We start from the raw sequence: 14683 nt of genomic DNA on the forward strand, positions 1-14683 counted from the left end.
GCCTCGCACCCACTGCGCCCCCAGGGAAGCCCGGCAGGCGGATTCTTAATAACTGCTGCACCAGAAAAGTCCCTGTCCTGGACACTTAGAATATTATACTGCGAGCCTGTTTCTGCTAGAATATTGTGGATGATGTTCGTGTTTTTTGGTGTTTTGTTAGCAGCTGGGTTGCAGTAAACCCTGTTAAGTTCAGACCAGAAGTCTGTTTTGCCATTTGTGGGCAGTGGTTCCAAGGTCAGTTCAGTTCTTTGGGTCTGTCACACATGGGCCACTTGGGGTCATCCAGGACAGTGTACACAGGTTCAGGATTCCTTATCCACCCCCCTCTTCTCTGTGATCCTCCACCCCCTCTCCGGGGGTTCCCAGGGTTCTGTCTTCCTGGCTTTTTGATTAGAAGCCAAGCCTGTGTGTTTCCTGCAACCAAGCCTGCCTCAGCAAAGGGGGAGAAAAGAGCCCGTGGCGCCCACCCATCCCGCCACCGCTGGGATATGGTTTTGTTACGGAACTCGCCTGGTGTAGGGGAGGAGGGCCACCGGGCTGTGCCCGGTGGGGCCAGCTGCTGGCTGTTTTCTTTCCCTTCTGTCTGGCATCTCCAGTGAAGGGTGGGGTGCAGGCAGGGGTCCAGAATTAGAAGCCCTCTGTGATTGCCTGTTTCCACAACCACAGTGTCTAAGTAAGGGACTTCTCGATGGAGCCTGTCTAGTGGATTCTCAGTGGTACAGACGTTGATGCCTGTGAGCCCACAGGCCGTTCTGGTTTAGTTGGCCTGGGATGGGGCTGGACACTGCCGTGTTTTTGAAGCTCTCGGGGTGAGGTGCACTGTCCTGCTGTGTCGTGGAGGCTTTGCTGTCTTGGTTTTCCTCAGACTCCGGGTTGGAACCCGTCTTGGGCTTCAGGTTGGGGTCGGCGCCTACCTGGGGGTCCTTGCCCCCCCGCCACGTGCTGCCACGTCTCCGTTGCCGCCGCCCCCTCCCCGTCCCCCGGTGAGTGATGTGGCCTTGGTAGACAGGATGGGACAAAGTGTGACAGACGGCGACAGGAAGAGTGCTTCCTTGGCGTCTCTTTAGGCTGATTGATAATAAAATGGATAACTAATACTCGCGTGAGTTTTGTTGAGCTCCAGGCTCCGCTCGTGGCGTGGTGACTTACACGTATGTTTTGATCTAGTCCTCTCCCAACCCCGGAGACAGGCCTTCGTAGTGTCCATGGTTTGCACTTGAGGCCGGGATTCTGACCGGCCTGGTGAGAGGTGCACCCAGTCAAGGCCAGGCTGACGTGCTCGGGTCCTGTTCTCAGCGCACATGCTGTCCTCTCGCTCCGATCCTCTGTTCACCCGACCAGCTGGCGCCCTGTTCCTTCTTCTGCATGGAGCTCCGAACCCGTTTTAACTGTAGTCTTGTCCGCATCCTCTAGCCCTTCTCGCGGCCTTTCCAGCAGGCCCGCTTCAGAGTCCCAGCCTAGATGGCTGCGGCCACAGCTGCAGGACCGCGCTTGCTTTGTCTCCTGATGCTTCTGCTGAATGACAGTGGCCCTCAGACAGCCGCGCCCCACACCTGTGTCCCCAAGTCAGCGTCCTCAGGCCGCTGTCCCACCAGCTCGGTCTGGCTCAGCGCTTGGCGGTGACGCCCACACGGGTCCTTGCGCCATCACGGCTGCCGACCGAGGGCCCCTGGGCAGTGGGATGGCCGTGCCCCCGCCCGTGTCGGGAGACAGGAGGGCGAGCGAGCCAGAGGGCGAGTGGGGAGGGGCGCGTCCCCGCGCTGCCTCCGGAGGTGACCCTGCCTCCCTCCCAGGCTCACTTCCCAGCCAGCGGCGTGAGCTGCAGGCGGGCGGCGTCGCGGGGCTGCGTCCGGGTCCTGCCCTGACTTCCGGCGTGGGTCCCCCCTGCTCCCCGCCGGCGGAGAAGGTGGCCCCTTGTGCTGAGCGAGCGAGCGCCGTCCGCGCTCCTGAGTGGGGTCACCTCGAGGCGTGGCCTGAGCGTGGGCACCGCGGGGGAGGCCAGGGTGGGCATGGGGCAGAGTGAGAGACCAGAGACCTGGGCTTAGTCCCAGGCCACGCGGCCGAGCGAGTCGCGTGGAGGTCTGGTTTCCCGGTGCATCTGAACCTGATGTTTACAATGGACTGTAGTCCATCAAGTGTGCAGCAGCGTTATGTCTAAAAGACAACCTACACGGCTTCGTTAGAAACACTCTGTTGGGGACTTCCCTCGTGGCGCCGTGGTTAAGAATCTGCCTGCCGATGCAGGGGACACGGGTTCAACCCCTGGTCCGGGAAGATCCCACATGCCGGAGAGCAACTTAGCCCGTGCACCACAACTACTGAGCCTGTGCTCTAGAGCCTGCAAGCCACAACTACTGAAGCCTGTGCGCCTAGAGCCTGCGCTCCACAACAAGAGAAGCCACTGCAATGAGAAGCCCGTGCACCGCAACGAAGAGTAGCCCCCACTTGCCGCAACTAGAGAAACCCTGCGTGCAGCAACGAAGACCCAACTCAGCCAAAAAAAGGAAAAAAAAACCCAAAATACTCTTGCTGCGAAGTTCCAGTTACAATAGACTGCAGATTACCTTAACAAATATAATAGTAATGACAAAGTTTGAAAACTGCAAGCAGAGTTACTAAAATGGCACACAGACACAAAGTGAGCAAATGCTGTTGGAAAAATGGAGCTCAGAGACTGGCTAGACGCAGGCTTCCCCCAGACCTTCAACCTGGAGAAAACACAGTGTCCGCAGAGCGCAGCAAAGTGAGGTGCAGCTGGACTGGACTGCAGAGTCCCCGCTTTGGGGGACAGTGGTTGATAGCTTGCAGAGCAAGCGTGAAGGACAGTGGGTGGGGAGGTTGTTGCAGCCGCTGGGAAAGCTTTACACACGCGGCAGGTGTGTGTGTATGGGAAGCGATTTAGATGCTGCGGACCACGCTGGCTTCTGACTCTCTGAATCTCTGGTTTCTGACTCTCGTGTCCTTGGGCACGTTGCTGACTTTCTCTGTGCCTCGGTTTCCTCATTTGTGACGTAGGGACAGAAGTCTCGATTTGATGGGATCAAGGGGATGCTTGGTAACATGGCTCGTATCGTTTTGTGCCGCCCGGTCCGAAGATGTGCAGAGGCTCACGGCTGCGGTTCCGGCCTGATTGTCGCAGCAGCGGCAGGCCTGGCGTTTTCCTCTAAAGACCTGGCGTCTGGCCTTGTAGTTACGGGATTTGACCTGGCGCAGACGGGAGATGCACCTGGCTCCCTCCCCAGGGCTGGTGCCGGGTGCTGGCTGTGGCCTGGCTGTGCACGGCCCTGGCCTCCCTTCGGCCCACGAGCCTCCTCCGGCTCCCACACCTGCTCCTTGCTCTCCTGTGTCGGGAGGGATGCCCGTGGCGGTTGGGTAGCGGCTTTGCCCAGGGCTGTGCGTGGCTTGCTCGCCTCTGCTGGTGGAGGAAAGCAGCGCTTGCCGAGTAGCCGGGGTCTCGCACGCGGTTAGTTGCCTGTCGTCGCTCACAGCCCCTCTGTCCGTCGTCTGTGTGCCGTCGGCCCTGAGCCGTGTGTGGAGAGAGTGGGGGTGCCGTCGTGCTCACGCGGCGGTCTCTCCCCCGTGCAGATGACATCCCGGAGGACCTCAGGGACCCCTTCTACATCGACCAGTACGAGCAGGAGCACGTCAAGCCCCCGGTCATCAGGTTGCTGCTGTCCAGCGAGCTGTACTGCCGCGTCTGCGGCCTCATCCTCAGAGGGGACCAGGTGGCCGCTCTGCAGGGACACCAGGCTGTCATCCAGGCCCTGTCCCGGAAAGGGATTTACGTGATGGAGAGTGACGACACCCCCGTGACGGAGCCCGATCTCAGCCACGCGCCCATAAAGATGGTGAGTGGCCTGGGCGACGGGGCGGGGGCGGCTGGTGGGCTGTCGCTGTCCCCCTGCCGCGCAGCAGAGTCACCCCAGAAGTTCAGGGTTTGAGACCACCTTCTCTCTGCGGGCCAGTGGCTGATTTGGAAAAGGGGGAGGGAACAGCTTCCTGTCGGCTTTTTCTCATGGGGAGCAAACTTTTTGCACGTGTTGTGCCGTAGAATCGTCGAGCCCACCCTGTTAGGTTGTTTCACGTGTATCTTCTAAGTATTTTTGTGCCAAAATAAAGAAGGAAATACACCTTTCCTCCCCGAGTGTCTCCCCGCATCTTTCCCGGAAAGCCATCCCGCCAGTGTGACTTTCCCAGGCTGCTCCAGGTCTCAGCCGCTGTGGCACCTCCCACGTGGCTTTAAGCTTAGGCCACTCTCAGGCGTTCTGCGTTCTGTGGTTGTTCACTCTTGGCCTTTGTGGATGCGTGTTGTGGATCGAGGGGATGTTACTGGTTCTGGGAAGAAAGGGCTCGAAGGCCTGGCGTGAGCTCAGTGTGCCGGGCCCCCGAGCCAGCCCCAGGGGCCTGTGGTGGTCATGGGGCCTCAGGCACGTCTCTTGGCCCCTTGTACCTTTGCCCACAGCTAGCAGTAGGGAAGCCCCGGGCTCTCACGGGGTCGTCAGAGATGAGGAAGTGGGGGTCACGTACAAGTAGAGATCTGAGTGCCCCCTTAGATGCAGAGGAAGACAGACAACGGAGGCGTTCAGCTGTGGGTCTAGGGAGGGCCTCTGCGTTGACCCGGGGCGGAAAGGCGAGGTTGGGTGACTGACTGCTGCCTCTGCCCCCAGAGCGCCCACATGGCGATGGTGGACGCGCTCATGATGGCCTACACCGTGGAGATGATCAGCATTGAGAAGGTGGTGGCCAGCGTCAAGCGCTTCTCCACGTTCAGTGCCTCGAAAGAGCTGCCCTACGACCTTGAGGACGCCATGGTCTTCTGGGTCAACAAGGTGAGCGCTGGGGCCCTGCCCGGAATGGGGGCAAGCAGCATGAGTGGCTGGGGTGCTCCTTGGCTGTGGGTCCTCTTCCCCTCGAGAGCAGCGCCCTCCTGTGTGTCCTGCTGTGACCCTGGCCCAGCAGCGGCCTCGGAAGTGTGTCCACTGTGGTTCGGACAGAGGGGAGGACACGGGCCTGTAGAAAGCACAGGTGTGTTGGTGGTGCAAGTTAATAAATTCGCTTTATTTTTGTCTCAAGCACTTACGTGCATTCATGGAGATCTCAATTTAGAAGGCATTTTGATTAAGAGAAAAATGGTACCTTCCTAAATGCTGTTTTTTTCCTTTTATGTTTCGAAGCTTACAGTGTGCCTCTCTATACAGTCTTCATAAAGAATGTCCACTTTTCATGGTGTGTGATTAAAGGATTACCTTACCAAAGCCTTTTGGTTATTAAGCCTCCTCGTTTGCCAAAAGGTATTCCATTAGGGACACTTTATTAAGCAGAGGAAATGGAAGATTGAGCAGCTCCTTGCAGAGTTGTATCACATGCAGGAAATTTGGAGTTATTTGGTTACGCAGTTTGCACATGTATTCCCTGCCACGTGAGGGCCTTATCAGAGGTGCGGTGAAAGTCCGTGGCCGTGGGATTAGTTGAAGAACGCAGCAGAGCCTGGCAGTCTGTGCTGCTCCCTTGGACGGCCGCCTCATCGCGGTGATGCCGCCCTGCTCTTTACTTGGTTTCCTCCCTCGTGTGGGTCCGGGGCATCAAGTGGATGAGCAGACCACCTTCACCCTCTGACCCCGCAGTGAGGTGGAGGGCTTTTCTAGGACTCCTGTGGAGCCTCTGGTCCTGGTGGGACTCGGGAGCTGGCCGGTGGCCACAAGGTCGCGTCCCGGTGGCGGCACCTCCTCGTCCTCGTGCCCTGGCTTCACATAGTAGTACATGCGGGAAGCGTCCCACGGGGATTTGGTTAAAAAATGATGTTCTGGAGTGATATTTCCACGGGAGCCCGGGCCTCCGGGGGATGCTTCTGTGATCCGAGCCTGAGCTCCTTTCCTGTGGCCACAGGTTCAGATTTTCTTTTCCTTTTCCTTTAACAACTTGTATTGATTTTTTCCCCTTTATCAAAGGAATGGCATGGTTATTATAGACATTTAGAAAACGCGGATGAGCGAACAGAAGAAAGTGAAAATTCCCCATGACCCTGCCACCTGTAAACGTTGTGTTTTGCAGTAAAGTGTACTAAATTCTCATAGTTTTTATTTATCTGGGTGTAACATCCAGACTTAAAGGCACAGTTGGGGTCTTCCAGGCATTTGACCGTAGGCTGAGGTTTGCGTTTGGTGAGATGTGGTGAGTATGGCTCAGGCCATTCTGAGGCCGGCCGGCCGGCCGCCCGCCCGCCTGCCGTGGTCTCGACGCGTCGGGGCCGAGCTGTCCCCTCCCGCAATAAGCAGTTGTCTCCCTGAGCATCTCGGTGACTTCCGCCCACATGTTCCTGGTGGGTAGTGGTTGAGATTAAGCTGAGGTTCATTTTTAAAGGCTTTTGATTAGTTTTTGCCAAATTCTGACCATAAAGACTGTACCATTTTTCTCGTACTGTTTAGTCTGTGTAAGTGTTTCTTTCCCCTGTGTCTTCTCATATATTGGATATTACTAAAAAATACCTGCCGGGCTTCCCTGGTGGCGCAGTGGTTGAGAGTCCGCCTGCCGATGCAGGGGACGCGGGTTCGTGCCCCGGTCCGGGAAGAGCCCACATTCCGCGGAGCGGCTGGGCCCGTGAGCCATGGCCGCTGAGCCTGCGTGTCCGGAGCCTGTGCTCCGCAACGGGAGAGGCCACGGCAGTGGGAGGCCCGTGTACCGCGAAAAAAATAAAATAAAGTAAAACCTGCCGAGTTGAGAGGTGAAAAATAGCACCTTTTACTGTTATTTCTTCATTCGCTGATGAAGTTTGGAAGAGAGTGTACGTCTGGCTCTTTTTCTCCCTTTTGGGTAATTTGTTTTGGCCACAGGGTTCTTTGGGTAGCGGTGGGGGAACATGCCTTCCCCTTCCTGCCCAGGACCCTCCTGTTTCCAGGGTGTTTGCCGTGTGTTCATTGGCGCTTCCCGGGTGCTCGTGGCCTGTTTGCCTGGGACTTGGTGGCCGGCCCGGCAGCACCACTGTGTCTTCTGCCCCCATGTGGTGTCCCCGCCGTGTGGACACCGCCTCCTGACTTGCTGTTGTGACAGGTGTCCCCACTGCTCGGTGTGGTCACGTGGCCGCCTTGGCCAGGTCCGCAGTCGCACCTGACGCTGTGCTGTGTGTGGGTTTGTCACAGCTCACGCCCCTTCTCGTGCTGCGCTCCATTCTCCCAGGAGTTAATGCTGGCTTCAGCTTTTCATGATCCTTTTTCCCTTGCCCAGCATTTATGTTTTTATTCCACGTGCTCCATGTTTTGCTATTTCCTTAGCATCCGTGTGAGTTTCAGTTTCTCAGTTAGGAGGCTTTTCCCTCAGGTGAGTGCTCTGACCTCCACACCCGCTGCTGTCCTGCAGGGTCTCTCCAGCGTCCCATCAAGGGGGCGATCCCCGCAGTCGCTCCTTCCTGGGGCTCCTCTCAGGGGAGGATCCTCTGGTGCAGGGTAAGACGTGCTCCCGCCTCTGTGCCTGTGGAGGGTCTCTGCTCACGTGCCTTTCCTGAGCTGTGATGGGACCTTAGCTCCCCACGGCCTCTCCACTGTGGACGCTGTCGCCTGACAGGCTTCCAGCTGGGCCTGGAGACCTTCCCTCCGCCCTCACGCTGATGTGTTTTCTCTCCACAGAAAATTGCTGCACGTTTAATGAGGTTTGGGCTCTGGGGAGGTTTGACATTGGTGAGTTTTCTCTTCAGCATCAATCTTAGATGTCTAACAAGATCTGAAGTCTCTTGGAAACTCTGTCCCTAGGTTCCGTGTTCCCAGGATTGCGGCTGTGTGTGCACACCTGAGGCAGGTGTGAGCCCCCCTCACACCCGCCCTGGCCTGCCTTTCTCCTGTGGGGTCTTGCCAGGGGGTCGCTTCTCACGTTGGGCTCCGCGTGCGGGTGCCCTCATCCCCGTCAGCATCTCTGGATTCACAGGGCAGGCCTGTCAAGTGGCCTCTGAGTTTCTCTTGCTGTGTGGCATCGATTTTGGGGACCGTCCTGCTGCAGACTGGATGGTTGCTGATAGGCCTCCTGCACGCCTGCCACCTGAGACACTTAGAGACCCCTCCGCTTGGCACTGGGCCAGCCCAGCTGCTGCCCCGGCCTGTGCGTCGTGTGGGGAGCGCGTCCTTGCAGTGCACCCCCGGCCCTGCTCAGAAAGGCCGCAGCTTACCCTTCCCACACCACGCCCTCTGAGCCAGCCCCTCCATCCTCGGGTGATCAGTCATCCTGGGGGCCCAAATCGCTCCCTGGGGTTGGGGGCGCCTCCGAGCCGTCCGCCGGCGTCCTTGTCCCGTGTGAGTGTGACTGGGTGAATCTCCTCTGTGTTCCGGGAGTTTTCCCACGAACCATCTTGCTGTGGCTCTTTATTTTTTATTGACGCCCAGCCAGTAGCTTGTCTTTTACTAAAAAACTCCCCAGCTTTGCCCAAACATGTTTTATATGCAATAAATGGACCCAGTTCCTTGAGTGTTGACAAGTGGCTATGTATGTTTAGCATTCGCAATCAAGGTAACATTTCCGTCATCCAAAAAAAGTTCCTCTGTGCTCGTTTGCAGTTAATCTCCTGCCTGGGCCAAATAACTACTGATCTGCTTTCTTCACTAGAGACTAGTTTTCTCTCTTCTAGGTCCTGGTGAAGATGGAATCACGTGGTCTGTACTCTTCTTGTGTCTTTCACTGACTATAGTGTTTTTGAAGTTGACCCATGTCATTGTGTCCATCAGTAGTTTGGTGCTTTTGAAACTCGGTAGGATTCCACTGCACGAATGCGCTACAGTTTGTTTATCCGTGTTCACCTGCTGATGGGCACGCGGGTTGTTTCTGGTTTTGTCTGTTACGCATAGAGCTTCTGGGAACATTTGTGCACAAGTCTTTATGTGCAGATACATTTTCATTTCTTTGAGTAAATACTTAGGAGTGAGTTGCTGGGTCACATGACGATCAGTTTACCTTTAGAGGAAGCTGTCAAAGTGTTCTCTGAAGTGACTGTGCCATCTTAGACTCCCACTAGCAAGACAGGAGAATTCCAGTGTTCCACGTTCTGCTGACACTTGGTATCATCAGTCTCTCGGTTTCAGCCATTTGGGTGGATGTGTAGACGTGTGTCATGGTTTTAATTTGCGTTTCTTTAATGACTAAAGATGTTTCTGTGTATCTTGTTAGGTGTCTGTTCACATATTTTGCCCACTTTTTAATGAGGTTGTTTGTCTTAATGAGTTTCAAGAATACTTTATGTGTATAAAGATTTAGGGATCCAGTGCTTTCCAAGGTATATATTCTTGTAATGTGTTTTTATTGTGTTGGTGTCAGGATAATGCGGGTGTCAAAAAAAGAGCTGGGAAGTATTCCCTCCTTCATTTTGGGAAACACTTTTTGTGTTATTAATATTCCTAGTATTATTTTGTCCTTAAATCTTTGATGGAGTCACTGGTGAAGCCATCTGGGCCTGGAGTTTTCTTGGAAGGTTTTAATTATGAATCCAGTTTCTTTAGTGTACTTATAAGGTGTTTAGGATTTCTATTTAATTTTGTGACTTTTAAGGAATTTGTCAATTTTATTTAAATTTTTGACTCTATTGGCGTATTCATATTTCTTTATCATCCTTTTAGTGTGTTATGATCTGTAGTGATGTCCCCTCTTGTTTCCTGCTCTGTAATTTCTGTCTTTTTTTCTTCCCTTTGTTGGTCTGGTTTATCAACTTTATTGATCTTCTAAAAAACCCGCTTTTGGTTTTTGTTGATTTCTCCAGCTCTCTATTTAATTCCTCCTCTTGCTTTTATTATTTTTCTTTCTGTTTATTTCGGATTTATTTTTCTCTCCTTTCTAGTCTGTTGTAGGAGAATAGTTCTTTTACACCTTTTCTACATTTTAACGTAAACATTTAAAGTTGATAATTCCTCTTTAAGTGGTAGCGCTTTAGCTGCACTGTACTCATTTTTATGTGTTGTGGTTTTCTTCATTCTCTTTAAAATATTTTGTTTTAGTTGCGAATTCTCGTTTTATCAGTGGATTATCTAGAAGTTTGTAGTGTAGTTTTCATATGTTTGGAGGTGGGGTGGTTGTAGGTATCGTAGTGTTTTGGTTTCGAATTCTGTTGTGGTCAGAGAGCGTAGTCTGTGTGGTTTCATTTCAGTCCTGGATTTGTCGAGACTTGTTTTGTGGTCCACTCCGTGGCCTTGCAGAGTGTTCTGTGTGCACCTGAAAAGAACCTGTGTGTTCTGCTGTTGTCAGTGGAGTACTTTGTAAGTGTCAGTTCAGGTTGGTTTGGGTGTGTTTGCATCGCTGGAGTCCTAGGCCCCATCAGTCGCTTACCCGGAGAGGAGATTTGAAATCTCCAGCGGTAATTTTGTCTGTTTTACCTTTTGGTTGTGTCAGTTTTTGCTTTGTGTATTTTTAGTCTGTTGTTACATTTATACGTGTTTAGGATTTTTCTGTCCTTTTGTGGTCGTGAAATGTCTCTTTATCGCAGGTGACAGTCCTTGCCTCCGGCCTTGGCATGGCCAGTGTGTGCACGACTTGTCTTTCTATTTAAAGCGAGTTTCTTATGGGGACCCTATAGTCAATCTGGGCCTTACCATTGGAGTGTTCAACTTAATTGCATTTCATGTGATTACGGAGACGTCTGGGTTTTACATCTTGTCTCCCTTCTATATCTTTTCTTTGTCTTCCGTCTTTTCTGGCTTATCTTGGATTCGGCATTTTTACTGCTCCATTTCACCTCCAGTATTTTTGGGGGGGCTGCTTTAGGGTTTACAAATTTCATCGTCAGGTTTTCATAGTCTGCCTTCAAATAAAGTGATACCATTTCAAAAATGAGATCAGAAATGTCTTTTCCCCTTTTGGCCTTTGTGCCACTGTTGTCATTCACTTCATTACAGCCCCAGATAAGTTACTTTCACCTTCAACAGCCAGTTATCTTTTAAAGTAATTAAAAATGGTTACCAATATTTATCCACATATTTTCCGTTTTTATTGCTCTTCATTCCCTTGTACAGATAGAGTTCTCAGACCTTTTGGTCTCAGAACCCCTTTACACTCTTAAATACCGTGGCCCTCAAAGAATTTTTAGAAAATCTCTCAATATTTACTGGATTAGAAATTAAAAACAGGAAAATTTAAAAATATTTATTAATTCACTTAAAAGTAACAGCTCATTCCATGTTAATGTAAGCGATGTGTTTTTAATGAAAAATAAATTTTTTGATTTTTAGAATAAATGATTTTTGATTCTAGCCATTCTGGAGGGTGTGAGATGGTACCTCATTGTGGTTTAGATTCACATTTCCCTGATAGTAATGATGGGAAACCTTTTTCCATGTGTTTTTTGGCTATTTGTAGATCTTTTTTGGAGAAATGTCTATTCACATCCTTTGCCCATTTTAAAATTGGATTATTTCTCTTTTTTATTGTTGCAACGATTCTTTTATATAATCTAGATACTAGCCCAGTGAACTTTTCTTTCTTTCTTTTTTTTTTTTTTTTTTTTTTTTTTTTTTTTTGGCTGCGTTTGGTCTTTGTTGCTGCACGCGGGCTTTCTCTAGTTGTGATGAGCAGGGGCTACTCTTCCTTGCAGTGCGCGGGCTTCTCATTGCGGTGGCTTCTCTTGTTGCGGAGCACGGGCTCTAGGCGCGTGGGCTTCAGTAGTTGTGGCACGTGGGCTCAGTAGTTGTGGCTCACGGGCTCTAGAGCGCAGGCACAGTAGTTGTGGCACACGGGCTTAGTTGCTCCGTGGCATGTGGGCTCTTCCTGGAGCAGGGTTCGAACCCGTGTCCCCTGCATTGGCAGGCAGATTCTTAACCACTGAGCCACCAGGGAAGCCCCCGGTGAACTTTTTGTACTCTGTTGTATTAAAATCTTTCTTATATTTTTCCTGGTCCTGTTACGATTTTGTAAGGTCATGCCTTGTCATTGGGAAAATTGTTTTGCTGAGTTGTATGGATCTTCCCAATGTCACATTTCATGATATAGTATCAAAAATTACATTCATTAATATCATCACCAATCCAATCAGAAAATCCTTTCCACATTAGGAAGGTATCTAGTTTATGGCAGAAACAAATTTTCTAAAATTTTTAACTTCCAGTATTTTATTGTGAAAAATTTTAAACATGCAGAAAAGTTGACAGAATTATACAGAGAACACCCTGTATCCACCACCTAGATTTTACAGTGAACATTTTTTACAATACTTGCTTTATCACTTATCCAGCCATCCATCTATTCGAATTCATCTGTTTACTTTTTGGCTGCGTTGGGTCTTTGTTGCTGCGCACGGGCTTTCTCGAGTTGTGGCGAGCGGGGGCTACTCTTCCTTGCCGTGCGCGGGCTTCTTATTGCGGGGGCTTCTCTTGTTATGGAGTACGGACTCTGGGCATGCGGGCTTCAGTAAGTTGTGGCTTGCAGGCTCAGTAGTTGTGGCTAGCGGGCTCTAGAGTGCAGGCTAAGTAGTTGTGATGCACGGGCTTAGTCGCTCTGCGGCATGTGGGATCTTCCCGGTCCAGGGATCGAACCTGTGTCCCATGCATTGGCAGGTGGATTCTTAACCACTGTGCCACCAGGGAAGCCCTAATTCATTTATTTTAAAACTTAGCAACATTGATTTTTCTTTTGTCTTCCTCTTTTAAAAAACAAATTTTCTACATTCTTGATTTGATGTGCGTGATTTCATTTATCTTTATCCTTGTTTAATGAGAAGATATTCAGTTCTGTGGCATTTCATCTGATTATAGCTTTGACCATGTCCCTGTTAACGTTGATGAGTGTTTTTCTCCACGGTATTATTTTATAATTGCAATTTTGATATTATCTTTGAATGGATAATTCCAGAAGAGGATACTTTTAGTTCCGAGCAGTTGTATTAATTGCTTACGAGTGTCTCGTGACAGTTCTTAGCGCTATTTTGGTGGTCAGGGAATGTGCGAGCACCTGTTAGGCTTCGGGGGTTTTCAGCCAGACCATGTTATCAGCAGCATTCGCTGATAGTGGCGGCGAACTTGGGCTGCCCGTGCACCGGGGACGCTCCGCGCTGAGGCTGTTGATCCTGTCGTGAGGTGGAAAGCATCACGCGGGTGCTGTGGGGCGTGAGGGCCTTCCTTGCTCTCCGTGTCGAATCACAGGTCACAGGGAGTCCATGTATTTCTGCATGTGTGTCATGGGTCTAAATATTACCTGCATCTAAGAGCCTGAGTTCAGACAAGTAAGGTGGGTTCTGGAAAGATGTACACACCACTGTTGGAAATCAATTTCAGTTGCCTTTTTAATGCGTTTAATTTCTTCTGCTTTAGGTAAATCTTAAAATGAGAGAGATAACAGAGAAAGAAGTTAAGTTAAAACAGCAGTTATTGGAAAGTCCAGCTCATCAAAAGGTAAAGGGTAAATTTCACTTCTCTGGAACGCACCAAGTTAGCATCGCTCCCGTTTTAAAGAACTGTGTCTGTGTGTGCTCTGTGCTTGTTTGTCGTTCTTACCAAGCAGGGAGCGAGTGCCCTGGGCCCCGGCCCTGGTGGCGAGGGCGCGGTGTCCCACTGCCCTTTGTCCCAGGCAGGGGCAGCCTAGTGTTGAACTTGGGAGGGTGGGGGAGAGGTGGGAGGTGTCGGAAGCTCCAGAGGAAGGGACGTAGGGTCACCCGGGGTGAAGTCAGCATGGGGGGTGGGAGGGTTGCCCGCAGCCAGAGGCCCCCTTGGAGCCCTCACGGGCTGTGAGTCCAGTGTGGGATTCAGGCGGGTAAATGTCACGTGTCCAGTGAAATGACCCACTAACGTCCTGTGTGACCTGATTATTATTATTATTATTTTTTGGCCGAGCGCGTGTGTGACTGAATCCATGTACTTCAAACGCGTGTACGACGTGGCCTGGCCTGGGCTGCGGGCCCCTGGGCTGTGGGGTGAGCGACTGTCCCCTTGCTCCCCTCTCTTACCCTGGACCCCGGGGATGCTGTCCGTGGGCACCTCACCGCGGCCACGCTTCCGCGAGCCCCCCCTTCCTCAGGTGGGCGTGGCCGGCTCGCTGAGGCCCTCCCCGAGTGGCGGTGGCTCCTGTCCTTTTTGGTGCCCGGCCCGTGCAGTTTCCAGAGTAGACTTTGCCGCCGCAGAGGCCAGTGTCATAGAGGTGCCTGGGAGCTTCCCCTGCGGTCATCTGCTAGCGCAGAGGGTCCCGTGCGCTGGACAGATCTTACCTCTCAGAGGGACGCCCCGCCCCTCGTGTGAACGTGGTGTGCAAGTGTGTGTCTCGTCTGTCCACACGTGGACCTGCCGTGCTGACCTCCTCTCCTGCCTTCCTTCCCTTGCTTCCCGAGCAGTCTCCCTCCAAGTGGTACTGGAAGTTAGTGCCTGTAAGTGAGCTCCGCGCGTGCGCCCAGCTGCCGTCCAGACGGCCATCCCGCCGCAACCACTTGCTTCCATTACAGACCGCTCGTGACTGTTTGTCTGAATGTCCTCCTTGGTGGTGGTGTTGCATTTCCTGCGGGGCAGTGATGGCCCGGTTCTGGGCAGAGTAGACCGTAACAAGGCCCTCTGGAGCCCTAAGGTGCATTTTGTAGCCAACACCCAGAGTGTGGTTTTGCCCAGTTTCTTAGGTAGACTTGCAGACAGTTTCTTCTTTGGACACATAGTTAACTTCTTTATAGGACGAACTTCAAGGTCAATGACAGGCTGTCTTCTCCTTTCTAATAGGTACCAGCAGGGATGACAAATCATCCCATTTG

The 14683-nt window shown here is 52.0% G+C and overlaps 1 protein-coding gene across 1 annotated transcript in view; it reads left to right on the top strand.

The window, feature by feature from the left end:
- Window positions 1-14683, top strand: part of CAMSAP1 (calmodulin regulated spectrin associated protein 1) — a 53331-nt gene that overhangs the window by 14103 nt on the left and 24545 nt on the right. Inside the window, exons 2-4 of the mRNA XM_007458987.1 lie at window positions 3586-3848; window positions 4668-4829; window positions 13266-13346. Of these exons, the coding sequence (XP_007459049.1) occupies window positions 3586-3848; window positions 4668-4829; window positions 13266-13346 (506 nt within the window). The remainder of the gene's footprint in view (window positions 1-3585; window positions 3849-4667; window positions 4830-13265; window positions 13347-14683) is intronic.

The sequence above is a fragment of the Lipotes vexillifer genome, unplaced genomic scaffold (genome assembly GCF_000442215.2).
Source record: "Lipotes vexillifer unplaced genomic scaffold, Lipotes_vexillifer_v1.1 scaffold636, whole genome shotgun sequence".
Taxonomy (NCBI): Eukaryota; Metazoa; Chordata; class Mammalia; order Artiodactyla; family Lipotidae; genus Lipotes; species Lipotes vexillifer.